Source organism: Castor canadensis, chromosome 12 (genome assembly GCF_047511655.1).
Source record: "Castor canadensis chromosome 12, mCasCan1.hap1v2, whole genome shotgun sequence".
Lineage (NCBI taxonomy): Eukaryota > Metazoa > Chordata > Mammalia > Rodentia > Castoridae > Castor > Castor canadensis.
This window is the reverse complement of record NC_133397.1, coordinates 42,111,188-42,134,061: the sequence shown is the minus strand read 5'-3', so window position 1 is coordinate 42,134,061 and position 22,874 is coordinate 42,111,188. Positions and strand designations below refer to the sequence as shown.

General features: G+C 39.4%; 1 protein-coding gene across 2 annotated transcripts in view; it reads left to right on the top strand.

Moving 5' to 3' along the window:
* The window catches only part of Fshr (follicle stimulating hormone receptor), a 174,196-nt gene that overhangs the window by 116,022 nt on the left and 35,300 nt on the right, over positions 1–22,874 (top strand). Inside the window, exons 3-4 of one of the 2 annotated variants that reach the window (XM_074049657.1) lie at positions 2,675–2,749; positions 5,231–5,302. In XM_074049657.1, coding sequence (XP_073905758.1) covers positions 2,675–2,749; positions 5,231–5,302 — 147 coding nt within the window. Of the gene's footprint in view, positions 1–2,674; positions 2,750–5,227; positions 5,303–22,874 lie in introns of both variants that reach the window. The other variant, XM_020153740.2, reaches the window with a different exon arrangement.

Below are 22,874 nucleotides of genomic sequence, written 5' to 3'. Positions count from 1 at the left end.
GTTTATTTTTTATTTGTTTATTTATTTTTGGTGGTGCTTATGGGGATGAAATCAGGGTCTTAAGCTTACTAGGCAGGTGCCCCACCACTTGAGCCACACCTCCAGTCCTTTAATATGTTGGGTATTTTTGAGAAGGGTCTCACAAACTATTTGCCTGGGCTGGCTTTGAATCACAATTTTCCTAATCTCTGTCTCCTAAGTAGCTAGGTAATTACAGGTATGAGCCACCAGCACCTGACCCTTTTCTAGGTCTTGGATTGATTTACTAACTTCATTTATCTGTTTATTTGAGTCCTCTTTGAGGTCATTGATCTTTTTTTTTTTTCAGCACTGGGGCTTGAACTCAGGGCCTTGTGCTTGCTAGGCAGGCACTCTTATTGCTTAAGCCACTCTGCCAGCCCTCATTGATCATTTTTAACAGTAGGCTTCTGAATTCTCTATCAGATATTTCAGCCATCTCATTATTTTTGGATTCAGTTGTTGTGGAGTCTTGGAAAGGAGACACTGCCTTGGTTTTTCATATTTAAATTTCTATGCTCGCATATGTGGACAGCCTACTCTTTCCTTCTAGCAACAATTCAAGAATAAATTAAATCTTTGAACGAGTAAGATACAATTGGAACCCTTATCTGTCAAACCACTAAGGTTGTATGGGAGCAAAACTCTGGTTCCTAAAGGGATGATCTGGGAGTTTAACACTGGTTGAAAAGTATAAGGATTAGAAATTTAGAAATATAGCAATGGACATAGGGAGGGGAGGTAAGTGGGAAAATGGAAAGAAGGGGAAGTAGGTGTAGTAGTTAACAGTACAAGAAAGAGCTATATAGTTAGAGAGCTAGGGTTTGGGAGATAAGGAGGAAAAATTAAGAAATAAAGAAAAAAATTCCATCAATTAGAAACTAAACATTAAAAAAAAAAAGTACAGAACCAGCTAAATGGAAGCAAATTGGATGAAGACAAAAAAAGTTAATATTTCTTCCTGTGGAGAAGCGTTGATATCCCCTACATTTTGTTCAGGTTAGTTCCCCTTGCCTCTTGCCCAGGTTGTTATGGGAACAACATCAGGAGGACAGAGTTGCTCCTCTAGCTTGAGGGGGAAAGGAGGGCTAGAATGCGGCAGCTTAGACGCATGGTTGACACACTCCAGAGCAATTCTCTTAACAAAGTACTTTGCCCCAGAGTTGTTTTGAGACTGCACAGCATCTCAAATAGGAGGATTGAGCCTTCCTGATAAAATGCAGAGAGATCTGAGCAGTGGGGCCCCTCTTTCTATGAGTAGTGCCTTGGTTAATATAGCTAGATAGTGTCTTGGATAGGGTGGTGCCACTTACGTATGGGCCTTTGGCTGTTTTTCACATTGTCCTAGTCAAAACTGCTCCCTTTCTACATCTGCTTCTGGGGACACTTGCCTACAAGGATACTATGGCTGGGAATCACAAAACTCCCTGGGTAATGGTTTTCCAAATCCCTGGGGTTGCTCTGTCTCCAGATCTGCCTGCCTACTGGCAGCCTGTAAGCAGCTTCTGAAACCTGAGCTTTCTGCCAGGGAAAGGTAGGTATTTGTTTTTGAAATTTTCTATAGACTGTTAGGGTGGGATTGCCAACACTGCTACTTTCCTTTCCTGAGCTTTATTTAACTTCTCAGCTGACCCCAAGCCAAAGCCTCTCCCTCTCCTCTCATAGCCATTGCCTCTCATAAACTGTAGCCTGATGTCTCAAGATGCCAGATTGAGTCTGGTATCTCAGACTCAATCAGGAGGCTCTCTCTCAAGGTGGTACTTTGCCAGTGTTCTCAGGGAGGGGAATGAAAGGTTGTCTTGTGTGATGTGGGCCTGTCATGCTAGGGAAGTCACTGTCTGTCAAATTCCTACACTGAGAAGAAGGTTTGTGGAATGTGTGGGTTTTGTCCCACAGCTAGGTCTGCCAATTTATCACAGAGGCCACCTGGCTTACCTTGGGGTGGAGGCTTTGACTTCCCCTCCCCCGGGGGGAGCTGGAGCTGGAACCAGGCCTGGAGCAGAAAATTTTTTCTTATTCTGCCATCTTGCTATTTCACTATATTTTTCAGCTGTTCTATTCCTCTTTTGTGGCTTTCAGTGCTCTTCTTCTCTTTTGCTCTTCTTTATGTAGACTCTTCTTTGTTATTCAGTCTTATTCACAGGGTCTGATGGTCTGATGGAGAAAGTTTCCATCTTGCACTATCCCCACCTCTTTTTAAAAAGTTTTATTGGAATAAAGTCATTGATGTGTTGTCTATGGCTCCTTTGGCACTGCAGTGTCAGTTACATAGTTACGATAAGGATGAACCAGTCAATGAAGCCAAAAATTATTTACTATCTGGACCTGTAGAAAGTCTGTTGACCCCCAGTCTAGTGAACTCAAAAGTTGTTCTCATCCTATACATTTTCTAAATACCTCTTTCCTCCTCTGTGCCATAGTTTCTATATTTACGGACGAATAACCTCTAAATTGAGTCATCACATTGAATTTATTCTCCCGCTATTCTGTAGGTATTAACATTAGATGTTTTGTCATTACTATAGCTGACCTATTTGAGGACAGGAAAGGAGTGTCATGTGTCTTATAAATCCTCCAAGGTGCAATACTTTAGCTGAGCCTTAAAATGTTTATGGAGTATAACTGAGCTGACTTGAATTATGTTTCTTTCCTGCAGAGAGATCTCTCAGAATGATGTCTTGGAAGTGATAGAGGCAGATGTGTTCTCCAACCTGCCCAGGTTACATGAAATGTAAGTAAGAGATTTGGGAGTATTTCTCATGGCTATTTTTGGGAGCAGCCTTAAAAATTCTCATGTATTCTTGGGAAGTCCTGGCTCTGTTCTATCTTTAAATCCCTATGCTGTCATTATAAAATGTCAAAGTCAGCCTAAACTGTACCGTAATTTGTCTTTGTTTTGTTGATTGGGCACCAGTCCAGAACCTAGTTTTATCCTGCTTGCTCTATCCCATATATTTTGTATCATGCACTCAAGAAACTTGCCCTGTGACTATGAAAAGGTACCCCCATCCATCTTCTCATTCCAAATTGTTCCACAAAGCCTAAAATAAGTCCTACATGATGTGGTTGAAGCTGGGTAATCCTAGCTGTCATAGAACTCTAGCCTATGTCATAGATTTACAATGAAAGCTCAGCCAAGACACATAACCATCTGAGACTTCATTTTCCCATCTGTAAAACCATAATAAGATCTACACCTTATAGGATTACTGTCATGAATAAAGGAAATGATAAATGTAAACTAAATTTAGCATATCAAACTAGCAGAGTATTTCTGTTCCGATGATCTTTGTTTCCTTACAACCACAACCAAATTTACTTCTCTTGTTGACATTCCAGGTTTACAGATATGTCAGTACATAGATCTACTTCTGTTTTATATCAGTCTATAGTTGCCATAAATTAATTCATAGAACCATAGAATTCTATGACTTGTCAAGGTCATAGAAACTTTACAGATTATTGGTCAAAATTTTTCCAAAGTATATTATGTGTAGTACTCATAACCCAGGAAATTGTTAAATGTTCAAAAAAGAACAGAGAAAAGAAAAGAAAAAGATTCTTTGATCAAATAAAATTAGGAAACACTGAGCAAATAAAGTTAGATAATTTCACTTACTATAAGGAAACTTCTCAGGAAGTTTTATGTTGATATACATTTTGAATCTTCAAGAAGTAACTATTATATTAAATGTTTCTCAACTTAAGACACTGGAAAGGTTTCTTTTGTAGAACATTTATTAACCTCCAACAAAATTCCCATAGAACACATTTAGGAAAGCCAATGAGCGACTCTCCTACTTTCACAGATGAAGAATAAAAGGCACAGAGAAGTTGTGAGACTTTTCTAAAGCCATCTAGCAAAACCCACAGCAAAATAAGGACATGATCATAAATCCCTTGGCTCTTTTGTATCTTTTCTAAAAATAAGGATCTTGTTTTGCCAAATATTAGTGGAGGACAGGCAAAAAAAATCTCTCTCTCTCTCTCTCTCTCTCTCTCTCTCTCTCTCTCTCTGTGTGTGTGTGTGTGTGTGTGTGTGTGTGTGTGTGTGTGTGTGAAAAGAGTTTATGAATGACAGACTGCCCATCTTGCCAAATTCTCCCTCTTTTCTTTCCTTCTACCCACTGTGCCTCCCACTTCATTCTTCCTCATTGTCATTACCTTCATGCTCCTTTCTTTCCTCTCTCTCTGCTTGGCTTCCTCTTGCCCTAGTTGGGAAAAGAGATCTGACTAGGGTCTCAGAATCCATAGGGCTTATCAGAGACACTAATCAAAGGACAGCCAGACCTCTAGGCACAGTCAAACAAGTATCCCTCAACACAGTCCAGTGGGCAGGGGGGCTATTGGGATGGCTCATTCATCTCTTCCTTGCATGGAGAAATACTCACCCCCATGCAACACTGAATGTGTTTAAAATGATTAATTGTCTGGTACTTGGATCTGGTTAGCTACAGGTTACTGCAACATAAAAGCTAATGAAACAGAGAGGAGGTAATTAACAAAGAGTATCTCTGAAAATACAGATTGATCCAGCAAGATGAGGAAAAGACAGGCTCTCTATTAGAATCCAAACGTGACCATGTTTACCTCTGGACTATTGATCAGGACATTGTGCAGGCTAAAAACACAGGGCAGATGTCACACTTCCCAAGAGCTGTGAGGAAGCAGCCTGCTTAGAGCATGAAGGGAATCACTGGCATATTCTCAGCCACTTACTGTCGCTAGAATTTCATGGTTAAAAACAAAGAGTATCAATTATTTTTCTTAGAGTTTTTGTTTGTCTTTGTCATTTTATCTCTGTTTCTCCAATCTTTTTGATGCCTCATGCTTTTTCCCTCCCTGTCTCTTTCATCTTCTTTTCACACTCTTGTTATTTTTCACCTCCAGTTCCCCATGTTAGTCTCATCCCTACATTCTTAGCCTCCTCTGACTCTAGCAGACTCTTACTGGTTAAAGACTCATCTCTGTTCAGGTGAAAGTGACCCTGGTAGGTCCCAAATGATGAGTTTTAACTGAGTCAGGGTTAATATTTAGCTTGCACAGTATAAGAAAAAGTACTGCACACCTGCTCAATAGTTCTTGAAACAATGAGTGGATGGATGGGTGGATGGATGGATTGATAGATGAATGATTTATTGATAAACTCTTCAATACTATAGCATTTCTTGCTGTCAGGATCACTTGCATGTACCTTCTTCTTTTACAGTAGAATTGAAAAGGCCAACAACCTGCTGTACATCAACCCTGAGGCCTTCCAGAACCTTCCCAATCTCCGATATCTGTAAGAACTCATAATTCTGCCCCAAACTGTGTTATCAAATTCGTACATTCTGATTTTAGTAAAATGTCTAGTTACTGCTCTGAAGAATAATTACTTTTCTATCGAGGATGGTGGGTAGAGAAGTGGAGGTGAGGAGACACTTTGTGGTAGTTTTAATTTAATTTAATGAGCAAATTCCACTAATATAATTGCATTTTGTTTTCATTTGCAAAAACAGGAATAAGAATGCCATTTCCATTAATGGGACTGTCATGCAACCCTCTTACAGAACTCAGTCATAATTTAGTGTTAATGAGATGCAACCAAACTTTCTTCTATCATTTAGTTTGTGAACTCAACCTCAAAGATATTGTCTCTTGTTTTACATATAAGTAAATTTTACCTGATAGATAGCAGTGCTTTACTTTGTAATTTGGTTAATAATCAATATGGTATTTTATCAGCAGAGAGATTCCTGATATTTGAGCTCCATCCTTTGGGCCTGACGCCATCAGCACAAACTATTTCTTCCACTCAAATGTCTTCCAGATTAGCTGTGGCTTTGACAGAGACTTGAGTATTATGATGAGGCCTTACAAAATAACAGATAAGAATTTGAACACTGGAGTTAAACTTTTTGGGTCCATTTACTCACTATTTATCACAGGCAAGGACTTAACCTTTCATAGCTTGAAAGGTTTCCTATAAAGAGAATAAAAATAATAATACATGTTATCTACTATTAACATAATAATGCAGCATAACTAACCAGTACCCAAAGATGGAGGCTTAAAACAGCAACAATCGATCATTTCTCATTTGTCTGTGAGTTGGTCAGCAGTATGGTTCTGCTTATCTGGACTATGTTTGCCTTACTTCAGCTAAGCTCACTCATGCATCTGTAGTTAGTTGGCAGGTCAACTGGGGTCTGCCGCTCCGGATGGTCTCAATTGGAATGACTCAGCTCTCCTCCCAGTGATACTCATTTCCAGCAAGCTAGCATAGGCTTATTTTCATAGGGATCCCAGGTTCTAGGAGAGACAGCTAAAGAGTGAAGCTTCTTCAGCATACACCCTAAGCTAGCACCTTATCTCTTCTGATGCATTTTATTAGCCAAAGAAGTTCACAGAACCTACAGGTGGAGAAATAAGATGCCACTTCTTGATGAGAAAAGCTTCAAGGTCACAAATACAGAGGGTATGGCTACAGGGATAGACTTGGGCTGCTTTTGTAATCAATCTAAAGTGTGTAAAAAGTTTTCCACAGTACCTGTCATAGTAGACAAGAAATATTAGCTACTGCTGATATTATGTATCTGGTCCTAAATTTTGCTCCATAAAAACTGGAGTCACAGGTATGATAAGGTACACTAGATCATTGTGTACCTCCACTCTCTGAGTGGGGACCAAGAAATAAGAGATTTAATAGAAGAGAGGTCACATGATCTAGAACTGCTGCTCTATGATAGGAGTTCCCACAAAAGGTCTAAAAAAGAAAGAAGGACATCTGTCCCTGCAGTTGCACAAGTCCCTGTGCTTAGAAGGACCCCACATTCAGAGGACCTCATAAGAGGTCTAATTCTCTGTTGTCATCATCTTGAAAGGTTTAAGAGTTCAAACATTTTAAACAAGAAGCTCTGCATTTTCATTTTGTACTGCACTCTGCATATTGTGTAATTGTTCCTGGTTGATCTCTTCTAGGTTCAGGCGTGGGGGCCTTGATGACTAAGCGAAACTTGTCCCTTAGGGACAGAGACTTTGCTATGCTGTATGCAGAGACTAACCTGGTTAGATGCATAGCAATGGAGAAAATACGTGTTAATGGAAAATGAAATGAGAAAATGTAGGTCACCATCCTGACTCTGCCATATGCAAATTGATCAATCTGGGGCCAATCACTGGACTTCTGAGATGTACATGGCTTGCATGCGCCTCAAGTGAGATTTAAAAAAAAAACTGGACATATCTTATAAACTACTAAGTCCTTAAAAAGTTAATCAGTGGCCAGGTACTGGTTGGCACTCACATAATCAGGAGGCAGAGATCAGGAGGATCATGGTTTGAAGCCTGCCAGGGCAAATAGTTCATGAGACCCTATTTTGAAAATAAAAAAAAGAGCTAGCAAAGTGGCTTATGTGGTAGACCACCTGCATAGCAAGTGTGAGGCCCTAAGTTAAACCCCAGTACTGCCAAAACAAAACAATAGCTAACCAATGTATTGGAAAAATGATTATTTCCAGTTATCTAATTAAAGTATACTTATCAGTCCTCAGAAAAATTCAAGTAAATGTTGATAGAGAGATATAGTGACCACTAAGACCTTCAGCTGTTACTAAGTGTCCTGCAGGTTCAGAAAGAGAAGGGTGTGGCTGGGGGCATGACTCAAGCAAGAGAGCTCCTGCCTAGTGAAAAGAGAAGGTTGGACAATGCCTTTGCTTTTAATGGAGGAGTGTAGAAAAGAAAGAAAAGAAACTACTTATGAAGCCAGAAAGACTGGGACCTGGATGGGACACTGACATTTATTAGCTACATCGTCAGTTACCTTCCCTAAACCTCAGTTTCCTTATCTGTATAGCAGGTGGTTATAAAAACCAAATAAAATTATGCCCTTAAGAAAAACACTTAGCAAAAATTTTAGTGTAGAAACTATAAAGAACTTTCAAATATAAAATTATTAGTGCATGTTACTTGGTTGGTTTTTTCACTCCTTCTTGTCTTCTTCTTTCCCTCCCAACTGCCCTCTTCCCTTCTTCCCTCTCTCCTTTCATCTTAGAAAATGCCTGAGTGGATATGAGAGAGTTTTCACATATAACAAAAGAACTCTAGGATGTAGAAAGGAATCACTGGGCACCTCAATTCACAAACTATCTCCTTTAGCTGATACAAAGTCATTCTACAAAAGATAGGCTCAAGAAGAAAACCAGCCCCTCACACACACCTACCATAGTCCATGATAATAAATGTATCTAAAAATGGTGGACTAGAGTAAGTAAATGAGGAATGAGGAACCAATGCAAAGTTTAAAACCAAAGGATCTAGAATTTGATCATTATTGGCCCATACCTTGTGCCCGGCACCATTTATTCTTCAGGATGAAGACCCTCAGTAAGAAAAGAATTTGGAAGGATGTGGGCATGGAAAACATAGTCAAATAAGGAGGAAAGGGGTAAGAGGATCTTTGGCAGAACAGAGGAGACAAAGCTATGCCTTTAATTCTGGAAGATGAAATCTTGTGTCTTTTGTCATCAAGTCCAGCCTTCCCTTCATGTCCCTTTCTTACTTTGTGGTGAGTAGTCCTCAGCCCTACCTGGCTCCCATCTCAGTTCACACACATTTGGAGAAGACTGATCCTAGCCACACTCTGTTCTAAAAGATTATTTGCCAGAGCATTTTAAACTTGTTCTCTAACTAAGGAAAGAAAAGAGCTAGTAAAGCACTTGGGAGGGATTGTGTCATTGTCAAAGGATCCTCCTTTATCACTCAAAAAATGCTGTTGTATTAGTCAGTTCTGGCTGCTATTAACACAATGCCATTGCTTGCATATTTTAAACCATAAAATTCTATTTCTCATGATTCTGGAGGATGGAAATCTGACATCAGGTAACCTATAGTCCATTTTTGGTGAGAGAACTCTTCCTAGTATACAGAGAGCTATCTTCCCATTGTATTTTCACATGGCCTTGCCTTGATACATGTGCATGGAGAATGAAAGAAAAAGAGATCCCATGTCTCTTCTTCTTTTTATAAAGGAATTCATGTGAGTCCCAACCTCCTATAACACTAACCCCTTCCCCAGCAGGCCCTACCTCCAAACACCACCACATTTGGTTTTTTTTTGTTTTGTTTTGTTTTTATTGTTTTATTATTCATATGTGCATACAAGGCTTGGGTCATTTCTCCCCCCTGCCCACACCCACTCCCTTACCACCCACTCCGCCCCCTCCCTCTTCCCTCCACCACCTCAATACCCAGCATTAGCTATTTTGCCCTTATCTCTAATTTTGTTGTAGAGAGAGTATAGGCAATAATAGGAAGGAACAAGTATTCCTGGTTGAGATAAGGATAGCTATAAAGGGAGTTGACTCACATTAATTTCCTGTGCGTGTGTGTTACCTTCTAGGTTAATTCTTTTTGATCTCACCTTTTCTCTAGTTCCTGGTCCCCTTCTCCTATTGCCCTCAGTTGCTTTTAAGGTATCTGCTTTAGTTTCTCTGCGTTAAAGGCAACAAATGCTAGCTAATTTTTTAGGTGTCTTACCTATCCTCACCCCTCCCTTGTGTGCTCTCGCTTTTATCATGTGCTCAAAGTCCAATCCCATTGTTGTGTTTGCCCTTGATCTAATGTCCACATATGAGGGAGAACATACGATTTTTGGTCTTTTGGGCCAGGCTAACCTCACTCAGAATGATGTTCTCCAGTTCCACCCATTTACCAGCGAATGATAACATTTCGTTCTTCTTCATGGCTGCATAAAATTCCATTGTGTATAGATACCACATTTTCTTAATCCATTCGTCAGTGGTGGGACATCTTGGCTGTTTCCATAACTTAGCTATTGTGAATAGTGCTACAATAAACATGGGTGTGCAGGTGCCTCTGGAGTAACCTGTGTCACAGTCTTTTGGGTATATCCCCAAGAGTGGTATTGCTGGATCAAATGGTAGATCCATGTCTAGCTTTTTAAGTAGCCTCCAAATTTTTATGCAGAGTGGTTGTACTAGTTTACATTCCCACCAACAGTGTAAGAGGGTTCCTTTTTCCCCCGCATCCTCGCCAACACCTGTTGTTGGTGGTGTTGCTAATGATGGCTATTCTAACAGGGGTGAGGTGGAATCTTAGTATGGTATTAATTTGCATTTCCTTTATTGCTAGAGATGGTGAGCATTTTTTCATGTGTTTTTTGGCCATTTGAATTTCTTCTTTTGAGAAAGTTCTGTTTAGTTCACTTGCCCATTTCTTTATTGGTTCATTAGTTTTGGGAGAATTTAGTTTTTTAAGTTCCCTATATATTCTGGTTATCAGTCCTTTGTCTGATGTGTAGCTGGCAAATATTTTCTCCTACTCTGTGAGTGTTCTGTTCAGTTTAGAGACCACTTCTTTTGATGAACGGAAGCTTTTTAGTTTTATGAGGTCCCATTTATCTATGCTATCTCTTAGTTGCTGTGCTGCTGGGGTTTCGTTGAGAAAGTTCTTGCCTATACCTACTAACTCCAGAGTATTTCCTACTCTTTCCTATATCAACTTTAGAGTTTGGAGTCTGATATTAAGATCCTTGATCCATTTTGAATTAATATTGATATAGGGTGATATACATGGATCTAGTTTCAGGTTTTTGCAGACTGCTAACCAGTTTTCCCAGCAGTTTTTGTTGAAGAGGCTGCTATTTCTCCATCGTATATTTTTAGCGCCTTTGTCAAAGACAAGTGGCTTCATATCTGGGTCCTCTATTCTGTTCCACAGGTCTTCATGTCTGTTTTTGTGCCAGTACCATGCTGTTTTTATCTTATTGCTTTGTAATATAGTTTGAAGTCAGGTATCGTATACCTCCTGCATTGTTCTTTTGACTGAGTATTGCCTTGGCTATTCGTGGCCTCTTGTGTTTCCATATAAATTCCATGGTAGATTTTTTTATCTCTTTAATGAATGTCATTGGAATTTTGATGGGAATTGCATTAAACATGTAGATTACTTTTGGGAGTATAGACATTTTTACGATGTTGATTCTACCAATCCATGAGCATGGGAGATCTCTCCACTTTCTGTAGTCTTCCTCAACCTCTTTCTTCAGAAGTTTATAGTTTTCCTTGTAGAGGTCATTCACATCTTTTGTTAGGTTTACACCTAGGTATTTGATTTTTTTTGAGGCTATTGTAAATGGAATTGTTTTCATGCATTCTTTTTCAGTTTGCTCATTGTTAGTGTATAGAAATGCTAATGATTTTTCTATGTTGATTTTATATCCTGCTACCTTGCTATAGCTATTGATGATGTCTAGAAGCTTCTGAGTAGAGTTTTTTGGGTCTTTAAGGTATAGGATCATGTCGTCTGCAAATAGGGATATTTTGACAGTTTCTTTACCTATTTGTATTCCTTTTATTCCTTCTTCTTGCCTAATTGCTCTGGCTAGGAATTCCAGTACTATGTTAAATAGGAGTGGAGATAGTGGGCATCCTTGTCTGGTTCCTGATTTTGGAGGGAATGGTTTCAGTTTTTCTCCATTGACTATAATGCTGGCTGTAGGTTTGTCATATATAGCTTTTATAATGTTGAGGTACTTTCCTTCTATTCCTAGTTTTCTTAAAGATTTTATCATGAAATGGTGTTGGATCTTATCAAAGGCTTTTTCTGCATCTATTGAGATGATCAAATGGTTTTTGTCTTTGCTTCTGTTAATGTGGTTTATTACATTTATTGATTTTCATATGTTGAACAACCCCTGTATCCCTGGGTTGAAGCCTACTTGGTCGTGGTGAATAATATTTTTGATGTGTGTTGAATTTGGTTTGCCATTATTTTGTTGAGGATTTTTGCATCAATGTTCATTAAGGAGATTGGCCTATAGTTCTCCTTTTTGGAGGTGTCTTTGCCTGGTTTTGGGATAAGTGTAGTACTGGCTTCATAAAATGTGTTTGGCAGTTTTCCTTCCCTTTCTATTTCGTGGAACAGTTTAAGGAGGGTTGGTATCAGTTCTTCTTTAAAGGTCTGATAGAATTCAGCAGAGAATCCATCAGATCCTGGACTTTTCTTTTTGGGGAGACTCTTGATTGCTGCTTCAATTTCATTTTGTGTTATAGATCTATTCAGGTGATTAATTTCCTCTTGGTTTAGTTTTTGGATGCTGATATGTATCTAGAAATCTGTCCATTTCTTTAAGATTTTCAAATTTATTTGAATATAGGCTTTCAAAGTAGTCTCTGATGATTTCCTGGACTTCCATGGTGTTTGTTATTATCTCCCCTTTTGCATTCCTGATTCCACTAATTTGGGTTTTTTCTCTCCTCATTTTAAGCAAGTTTGCCAGAGGTCTGTCGATCTTGTTTATTTTTTCAAAGAACCAACTTTTTGTTTCATTAATTCTTTGTATGGTTTTTTTGGTTTCTATTTCATTGATTTCAGCTCTTATTTTTATTATTTCTCTCCTTCTATTTGTTTTGGGATTTGCTTGTTCTTGTTTTTCTAGGAGTTTGAGGTGTATCATTAGGTCATTGATTTGGGATCTCTCAGTCTTTTTAATATATGCACTCATGGCTATAAACTTTCCTCTCAGGACTGCCTTTGCTGTGTCCCATAGGTTCCGGTAGGTTGTGTTTTCATTTTCATTGACTTCCAGGAACTTTTTAATTTCCTCTTTTATTTCATCAATGATCCATTGTTCATTAAGTAATGAGTTATTTAGTTTCCAGTTGTTTGCATGTTTTTTGTCTTGACTTTTGTTGTTGAGTTCTACTTTTACTGCATTGTGATCAGATAGTATGCACGGTATAATTTCTATTTTCTTATATTTGCTGAGGCTTGCTTTGTGCCCTAGGATATGATCTATTTTGGAGAAGGTTCCATGGGCTGCTGAGAAGAATGTATATTGTGTAGAAGTTGGATGAAATGTTCTGTAGACATCAACTAGGTCCATTTGATCTATTGTATATTTTAGATCTTGGATTTCTTCATTGGTTTTTTGTTTGGATGACCTATGTATTGATGATAATGGTGTGTTAAAGTCTCCCACAACCTCTGTGTTGGCGTTAATATATGTTTTTAGATCTTTCAGGGTATGTTTGATGAAATTGGGTGCATTGACATTGGGTGCTTACAAGTTGATGATTATTATTTCCTTTTGGTCTATTTCCCCTTTTATTAGTATGGAATTTCCTTCTTTATCTCATTTGATCAATGTAGGTTTGAAGTCTACTTTGTCAGAGATAAGTAGTGCTACTCCTGCCTGTTTTCTGGGGCCATTGGCTTGGTAAATCTTCTTCCAGCCTTTCATCCTAAGCCTATGCTTATTTCTGTCAGTGAGATGGGTCTCCTGTAAGCAACAAATTGTTGGATCTTCCTTTTTAATCCATTTCTTCAAACGGTGCCTTTTGATGGGTGATTTAAGTCTGTTAACATTAAGTGTTAGTACTGATAGGTGTGTGGTGATTCCTGTCATTTAGTTGTCTTAGTTGTTTGAAGGTTTGATTGTGCAAACACCACCACATTTGGTAGGAGTTTCAACATATAAATTTTGGGTACACAAACATTCGGTCCATAGCAGTCACATTATTCTACAGTGTATAAAATCTTTTCACATCTATTGTCATGTGCATATCCAGTTAAGAAGTTGAGACTAGAAGTAATCTATCTCAAGCTTTTCAACTTCTTGCACAGGCTGTTTCCTGTTGCGCTCTCCTCCCCAGCGTGTGGTACATGGTGTTATTAGGGACTGGAACTACTCTGCCTTCCAATAGTCTTCAACCAGCAATGCAGCTGTTCAAGACTCAGACTCTTATCCTTTGAAATAGTTTCCAGACTACCCAAAGGAATCACATAAATTCACAGTTGATCCTCTAATCTGAAAGATTCTATCAGGGAAATGATGCCCAGTTAAACTTCCATCTTGTATTAGTTACCTCTGGCTGCCATAACAGAAAACTATAGAATGGATAGTTTAAAAAACGGAAGCTTATTCAGAAAGTTCTGGAGGCTGGAAAGTCCAAAGTCAAGATACTGGTTGATCAGGTTGCCAGGAAGGAGTCTTCTGGTTTGCACATGGCTGCCTTTTCCCTTATCTTCAAAGAGCAGACAGAGAGAGGGAGCATACATACTCAAATGAGCAAGAATGAGTAAGCAGGAACAAGTGTCTGATGTCACTTCTTACAAGAACACTAATCTCATAGGATTAAGGTCTCATGTATTCAATTAAACTTAATTATCTCTTAAACATCCTATTGCTAAACACAGTTACAATATATGAATTGAAGGAGACATATCTGAGGCCAAATAACATCTCCTTCCATGCTTATTTGTGTTAAGGCAGCATTCATAATAGCATCATGATCCAATAGCCAAGTGGAGGCAGGTGGCGGTAATTTCATATATTATTTGATGTAATGAACTAGTTGGTTCAAGGCAAAGTAAAAACACAAAATAGATGAATGAATCTAGTGAGGCCCAGTAAAGTTGAATTGTTGGTTTCTTTTTTTTCTTTTCTTTTCTTTTCCCCTTAAGTCAGAATAAATGTTTAGCATTAGAGCTAGCAAAGCAGAAGATTACAAGGGGTAGTGGGTGGGCTGCTATTTGATTTCAGCACCCTAATTACTGCACACACATTCTTAGAAATGTTGTTCTGAAGTTCTCCATGTTGATTCTGTTTCATGCTGCTCTCATTTGATGCACAAAAATCAAGACAACTAGAAATCAGCACTCTTCATCAATGCCTTCATTCTTCACCAAAGAACCTGAAGTGCTTAGGGGAAAAAACCCTCATGAATAAAGAAACGTTCTTTAACTAAAAGAGTATTCATCAAAGGATTCATCTAGGTGGATTTTTTAAGTCAATATTGTATTCGTAGGCAATATTTCTTTCTTTACTGCCCTGCCTTCCTGGAACTGACCTTTTATATGAAAGATTATCTATTGATCTGTAAATAAGGTTTATGCAATATTCTCTTGCCTTTGCATCCTGTCAATGTAGTTCTCAGATAACTGGGTGTTTCTCTTTGCTACTCAATAAACCATAATTCCATTTTAGTAAATATGTCACACAGCTGTGTGGACCCCACCCACTGAAAATCATCTTGCACTCAGATATGGGCCATTAGACATTCTTACAAAACCTGACAATGGCTGCCATGCCATCTGCTTTCTCCAGTTAGGGACAATTCCAGGAGATTACTTATTGGGACTCTCCTCAGCAATCTAGGCTATTTCTTTCCTAGTCCTCTCCTAAGTCCTTCTCATTTCTGAGTTCCTCTTTCATTTGGCTTAGCAAGAAAAATAAATGGAGCTTTCCTGGTTATAATAGCTAAATCATTTGCTAGAGGCAGCAGGGCAAAAGGACAGTGGGCAAGGACTCCAGACACTCCTCAATATATCAAGGAAGCACAAAGATTCCATTACCACCTGTGTGAGATCAAGTCTCAGCTTCTTCCCTTGTTAACTGTGTAAACTTGAATTGTTGGCTTAGTTTCTGTATGTCTCTATTCTCTTAGTTTCTCTATTTAGAGAATGTTAAAATTGCCTTTATCATTAAATTGTATAAAATGAGTTCTCTCCTCTAAAAACAGATAATACTAATACCTGCCTTTCAAGAGTGGTGTGAGAAATAAGTGAAATACAGATTGTAAACCTTCTTGTATATGATCAGAGAACAATAAATGTTTCCAATTTGATGATGCTAGCCAAAGTCATGGTAGTGGTGGTAATGGCAGTGTCATTTCTCATTCAATGTCTCTAAGACTTTTTGTTGTTTCATTTTGTTTTTAGACAGGTCCTCAGTCACTATGTAGCCCAGCCTGGTTGGTCTTGAACTCACTATGTAGCAGATACATGCCTCACACTTGTGAACTTCCTACCTCTGTTTCCTGAGTTCTGGAATTACTGATGTTCACAACATGCTTGGCTAAGATTTTTAAGATTTTTAAGGCCTCTTCAATGGCTTCTTTTGGACAAATGTTCCAATCAGCCTTTAAACATGAAAATATATCATGTGTTTCTCAAAGAACAAAGGCATCCTTCATATAAAATCCCCAACATATCCAGAAAGGCCCTTCCAATGAGCAAAACTACATTTATACTTTAATAGTGCATTCCTAACCCTGCCTTTTAATGTTTATTTTCAGTACTAGTGCTCCACAGCTCTCTTGCTATCCCTATCCAAATTAATTCTACTTCTTCACAAGGACAGCTACTTGTATAAAGCTTCCCATGTTTATAGTGCAATGCTTTTTATCGTACCTTATTGCATTTAAAACTCACAGAAATCCATGGGGCAAGCAGGGTACTAAAAGAATAGATATTTTACAGGAGAAGTAAATAACTTATCTATGGTCCTTGGTTATATAGCTCTTCTGGCAAGAACATGCAATTTCCCTACAGAACAGTGCTTAGTTTTGTTTGCCTCTCTGTGGTGACTGGAAAAAGGAGCCATACTGAGGTTCATTTTTTTAGAAACAATGGCAGCCACATGCATGCTAGAAAGAACTGGTACTTGCCATTCATGCTCTACCATTTTGGATGTGAATTGGTCAAACAGTAAGAACTCATTCAGTCATCCAATCATTCAAAAATCATTTACTGAGGACATACTACCTCCTAGACTTTGTTATGGCTGTTGTGTGTACAAAATATGCAGTATCGTTAAAGCCTCTGCCTTCACAGAAATGACATCATCAGGTAATGATGATTCTGTCAAAGAAAATAGAGCAGGCTAAGTAGATAGAAAGTTTTAGAAAGGGTGATTTAGAAAGAATGGAGTAGAAATCCATGTGGAAGGTACAGGAACCATCCATGAATAGCTCTCACTTCAAAGAGCTCAGTCCATTAGGAGAAAAGGCTATTGTCAATTAACCCCTAAAAATAACAACATGTCTATAGAGCAGTGTGACACTGGTCTTGGATGAGAGAACTATCCAGTACCTTGGACCAGGTGAGTCAGAGAAAGACTCATGGGGCCAGGAGGAGCTCATGATTTAGAAACATAGAAGAATAGGAGAAGAAATTTCCTGTGAGAAAAATAGGGAAGTGAATGCATAGAATATGAAAGGGTCATGCAATAGAAAAAGGATGGGAAGAAACTAATCCCCAAGTTAAAAGATGGTGTAGATTATTAGAGGGCCTGACTTGATGTGGATGGATGATGGTTGGGTAAGACTGGAGGAAAAATTAAGACAGAAGAGTTTAGAACTTCTACAGAAGAAAAAAATAAGCTATAAGAAATTCTTGAGCAGCAAACTGACATGAAGGCAATGACTTGGATTGTGAATTGACCAGTAACAGACTATACTGCAGTGACACCTGCTGAAGGGTTGTCATAATCCACAGGTAAAGCAATGGTGACAAGAATAGAAAGGCATGGATCAATGAGGGACACATTTCCAAAAAGTAATCACTGGCATATTATTTACCCCTGGATCTAATGTGGGTTCAAGTGACTGCAGTGAGTGGAGTGACCACTCACCTCCAACTACCCCAATGCATTCCCCTCCACCCCCAACCGCCCCTAAGCACCTCCCACACAGTCATCTTGCAGATGGAACTCATCAAGAATCCAGTCATCTTACACAGTGGCTGTGATTATTGGGAAGAAATTAGTAGCCATCTTCCTGGCTTTCAGTATTGTAAGTATCTAAGGCGTTTGGGCACAATGGAGATTATGCAATACAGTAACCTGTCAGGAAGATCCAATTTTGCCTACCATTGTCAACTCTTGGAAACTGTGATCAGATTTTGCTTCTGGAACCTTGAACACATGTTTGAGGTGAGATTTCAGCCTGAGCGTGTGAGCTCCCAGAGGACAAGAACATCCTCAGAATCATAAGATACTAACCTTTTCTCCCTATCTATTATGTTCTCTCCCACAAGAAATTCAAGTCCTTTCCATCAGTGAAAAAATCATTTGATCCAACAATTAACATCAACATGTTCAGGTGCTGATATTATTCTTTCCAGGGGAATACTCATTTTTAAAAGAGGAACTTGGAAAAGATAACACTACACCCAGAGTTGATAATGACTTTCAGACATAAGAGCTTCCAAGGGGACAGACATTCTGCAGGACCCACTCAGATTCTGTACACATGTTATTTTCTCATGCTAATCCTTCTTATGAGATCAACATATCCTTACCTCATTAATTTTGAAATAAGAGTGATCTCTGTCTTGTCACCAGAAATCAGATATAATGACAAGTTCAGGGAGGGTTCAATGAGCAACCAGTCTCAGGTTAGCTGAGTGAAGCCCGGCTCTGACTTCTGCTTCATTGCTATTGTCATCAATCAGTGATGTGCTAAACTCTTTAGGTTTATTCATTTGTAAGATGAAAATGATAAAATATGCCCCAAGAGGCTAGTCAAAGGAGGAAAATGGCCTCTCTATCTCTTACAACCCTCAGATGCTTCGTTTCAGGGGCTCTCACAATCTGGGACTTTCAGTGTCATTTCCTGTCCCAAGTCCAGCAAATTCAGGCTGAGCATGCAGGGTCTTGTAGGAAGTCCCTCCGCAACATAAGAAAACTTAGCATACTCAGACCCCTTTACTTCCCACATCAGGCTCCTCTTTCCTGGGGTTCAAGCAATCCCCTTAAATGCTGAGATTCCATAAGTACATTAAGAAATTTCAACCAGCTGTAAATTACTCTTCAATTAAGTCCAGCTGAAGTTCAACTCAGAGCACTGAAGGACAGCCAAAGGATGCCTTCCTGTCTCCTGGGTTCCCACAAATGAGCAACCACCTCAGCAGAGCCTGAGAGCTGCTGGCTAGACAACACTCAGAAGCTACTGAAGCTGACCTGGGGAGCAGGGGGGATCATGAGCAGGGCCTGCCCCAGGCACAGGTAGAACAAAAAGACAGTTTGGACAACAGATGTGGAAAACTATCAGGCAAACCACACTCTAGGGGAAATAACAACTTCCTCTTTTTTTAGTAGTGCAGCCTCCATGTTGGGACATTTAAAGAGTATTTTCCTTCTATGGACACCTACAGGCTTCTGGCTGTCCCTGAGAGGCCAATTACTAAGAGCCAACATCTCCATAGGGATGAGTCAGAGGAGGCCATGGGAAGCAAAAGGGTATGTTGAGAAGAGGGTGTCACATAAGTGAATTCCTTCCCTCCTTCTTTCCTCCTTCACCTACCATGTATTGAAGATATATCGCAGAAGAGAACACTCCTCACCCGGGAGAAGTACAGAAAAGGAAGGAAGGGAGGGAGAGAGAGAGAGCTCATTTACCACAACCTGGCTGTGATCTTCTGTGACCTCTCTTGTCTACTCCTCACTTCACTCTGTAATATTTGTTGAGAGGGACATATTTTCTCCTTGCTTCAATACCTTCATTCATTCCATACCTTATCTTTCATGGTGTGTGCTCTTAGGCCATGTGCTGTTGAATCAGACATATTCTAACTGAGTATCCCAACTGCTCCCACACATTTGACTTATTCACTTGAGAAAGATGTTGTCCTCCCCAAGGGCACAGCTGTAAGAGGAATGTATCCCAGGCACTCACCTACCAGCAGATCAGCTGGCTCAGGTTCAAGAAGCAATGATGGCAGGAGATGTCACCCCTAGATACCACCAACACCCTATCTAGAGTGAGGACTATGTCCAATTCAACTCTGGGCTTGCACAGAGCTAAGGTCTGGGTAGCCCCTTAATGAGAATGTGGGTCTGGCATGGAAGCTTTCTGTTTGGGTAGTGAGTGGGGAGCAGCTGCTGTTTTTAGAGAAATATCTTGGGGCTTTGCAGAGTGTGAACACTGAAGTGACAAATGCTCTAAGGAAGAATATTTTCATCTTCAGCAGACATTACAAAAATGTTCTGCTGCTGTTTAATCACGAGCTCACCCACAGTAATCAACTCACAAATAATGCCTAGTTCAAGAGGTAGTGAGCTCTTCCCTCACCCACTTGGGATATGAAGATAACAGTACTGGGAAGAGAGAACAGATGGCTTGGGGGTGGAGGGCCAGAATGTGAGGGAAGCAACTAAGCAGCTTCCCTCACAAAGTTAATCTGGCACCATCATCCCAATAAGGACTAAACCACCTGAACTGTATGGATACAGATTCACTCAGGCAGACACCAAGGAAGAAAGCCAAAGAGCCAGGCTCCAGACCTGACCCTGCTTGTGAGTACTTGCAAGCAAGCAACAAGATCTCCCTGGGCCCCAGGAAAAGTGGAGAGAAAAATAACTCCCCTACCTTCTGCAAAAGGTGGTTGTAAAGAAGGGAAGGGACAAGATAGACAGATAGGCAGCATTTAAAAGTTAAAAGCAATAAACCAATGCAAGACAGCTATTATATAAGGTGTTGCTGGATGACATATGTGTGGGTATTGGGAATCATAATTTAGAAAGCACTTTTACTTTGTATTAATTCACTTAGTCTTACAAAAGCCCTCTGGAATATTTACTGAGGACTTCATGTCACAGATGGGAATCTTAAGATTCAGGAATGTTGGCTGAATTGTTCAAACTAAAAGCTTAGATTAAGAAATTATTTGGGAATAAGAAGACCAGGGAACCTGATAGTTATGGAGTATCTATTACATGGCATATTCTGAAGCAGGCATTTTGTTCACACAATTTATCTCATCTTCCAAGATTCCAAAACACAAAGGTAGGCATTTTCCCCAATCTACAGAAGAGGACTTTGAAACTCTGAAATTATGTAGTTAATAGACTAGAGAACTGAAGCCAGGAATGCTTGACTGTAACTAACTTCGTCCTGCTTTGCTTCACTCCATGGCTAGGGAAATATGAGATGTGGATGACGTCAACATAAATGTACCCAGTGTTCAAAGCATCACATTTTCGCCTTAGTAATATGTTTGCTATTTGGAATTTGTTATTATCTATCTGGGCAAAATTGAAGTGTACCTAAGAAATAGCTTTCTAAATAATTTATATTGGGAATGAGTTGTGGAGAAGGGTATGCAAACTGTTTAAAATATTAACTCTTTTGTGACTCCCAAACGTAATGTAAAATAACTGCTTGCCACAAATTGGTAATTTCATTAAAGTTATCCTTACATCAACATCCAAAAAGGTCCCAAAAGGTTGCCACTTGGCAACACCATAAGCTGTGAATCTAACCAAAGCAATCTTTAGTCTTTGCAAGTTTTTATGTAACCAATGTGGTATGATGGGAAGAGCATCACCCAGAGGCATTGAAGGCAAAATGCCTGGATTCAGAATCAGTTTATTCCCCTTGCTATCGGAAAAGTCAACTTGAACTCCCCAAGCCTGTTTCCCTATCTGTAAAATAGGGCTAATAATAGCACCTTCCAAGAGAGTGTGGGCTACATTCAATGACTTTACTTCAGGTAAATGACTTTACTTCAGTCACCATTCACAATGGTGATGATATAATAGACAAGCTTTAACTATTATTCTTTCTGGTTCAAGTCTAGAAATTTTGGGCAAATCATTTATCTTCTGTGAGCCTGGGCTCTCTTACCTATAAAATGGGAATTATCTGGAAAGCCCAATTAGGTAATATAAAATAACATTGTTAGTCATATGTGCTACAAATAACAAGACATGGTTAGTTTCAAGTCTTTTCTTGTTAGGAGAGAAATTACAGGATTGTGACCTGTATGACTGGTTCCTATGTTCAGTTATTTTCCAGATAGCAGCCTTCTTGTTTGTGACCACTTTACCCAACCTGTCACACAGGACAACGTAAGATTAGGATCTTCATGACCCCAACCTGGAAGGAACAGCTATGAAGCTTGCCACACAGTCTTCTTCTTGGTTTTTGTTCGTTTGTCATTTCATTTTGTTTGTTTGTGGTGGGTTTTATTTATTTATCTATTTAGTTTTTGGTGGTACTGTGTGGTTTGAACTCAGAGCCTCACGCTTGTTAGGCAGGCACTCTACTGCTCAAGCCACTCTCCCCCCAGCCCTTGTTTGAGTTTTTTGGGTTTTTTTGTTGTTGTTTGAAACAGGTCTCACTATGTAACCCAATCTAGCCTCAAATTCATAATCCTCCCACCTCATTTCCTGAATGATGGGATTACAGGTATGCACCACCACATCAGGCCCACACAGTCTTCTTAAAGTTCCTCTTCTAACCTAAGTGCAGCAGAAAGTATATCCCAGTCTTGCCAGGGTGGGATAGCAAGAAGATTAAATTCATAGCTCTCTCCAGAAACTTTTCTCAGAAGATCTCTCCTAAATTTAGCTTTCTACTCCATTTTCATGACTAATGTGTGTGAAAGATTAAGAATTATGTAAACCAGTTTCCAGAAACCTAGCATCCTCTTTTCCTTAGCACTTCAGTGGAAAGCCTGACTGTAACATCCAGTTACACTGAGATCTGCCCTACCCATGAAGGTATCATAACAAGTGCCCAATTGAAATGATGGAAAAATATCAACAGTGAGACTTGCCCAGTAGCCCATCACAAACATCATAGTCATCATCATTACACTCAGATTAGGCCCATTAGTCAAAGACCTCCTTAGTTTAGTTGTCTTTTGATTCAGCTCACCACAACTTCCTTTTATTTAGACATGATCATATAAGGAGGTTAATTGTGCTTGGAACAGGATTCTGACTTTGGGCTGATCATCTACCCAACTCAAAGTGAATTGTGAAGCCTCCTGCCTTACCTGTCCTGTTGGTAATCTAGAGGAGTCCATCATAAAATGTCTGAAGATGCAGTAGAAAGGAAACCAAAATTCACTTGATGGAGGATTCTGTGCTCTTACAGTGCAATTCTGATCTTCTGTACTGCAAAAATTCTGATTTATGTCATGGTAGAAGAGTGGAGGGGGCTGACTAATAGGATACTCTGCCCAGGACAGATTTGCCAACCATGTCTTAATAATAAAGCACTTTTAGACAATTAGAGATTGGCATCGATGTGTTAGCTTCCAGCATAGCTTCCAAAGTTAAA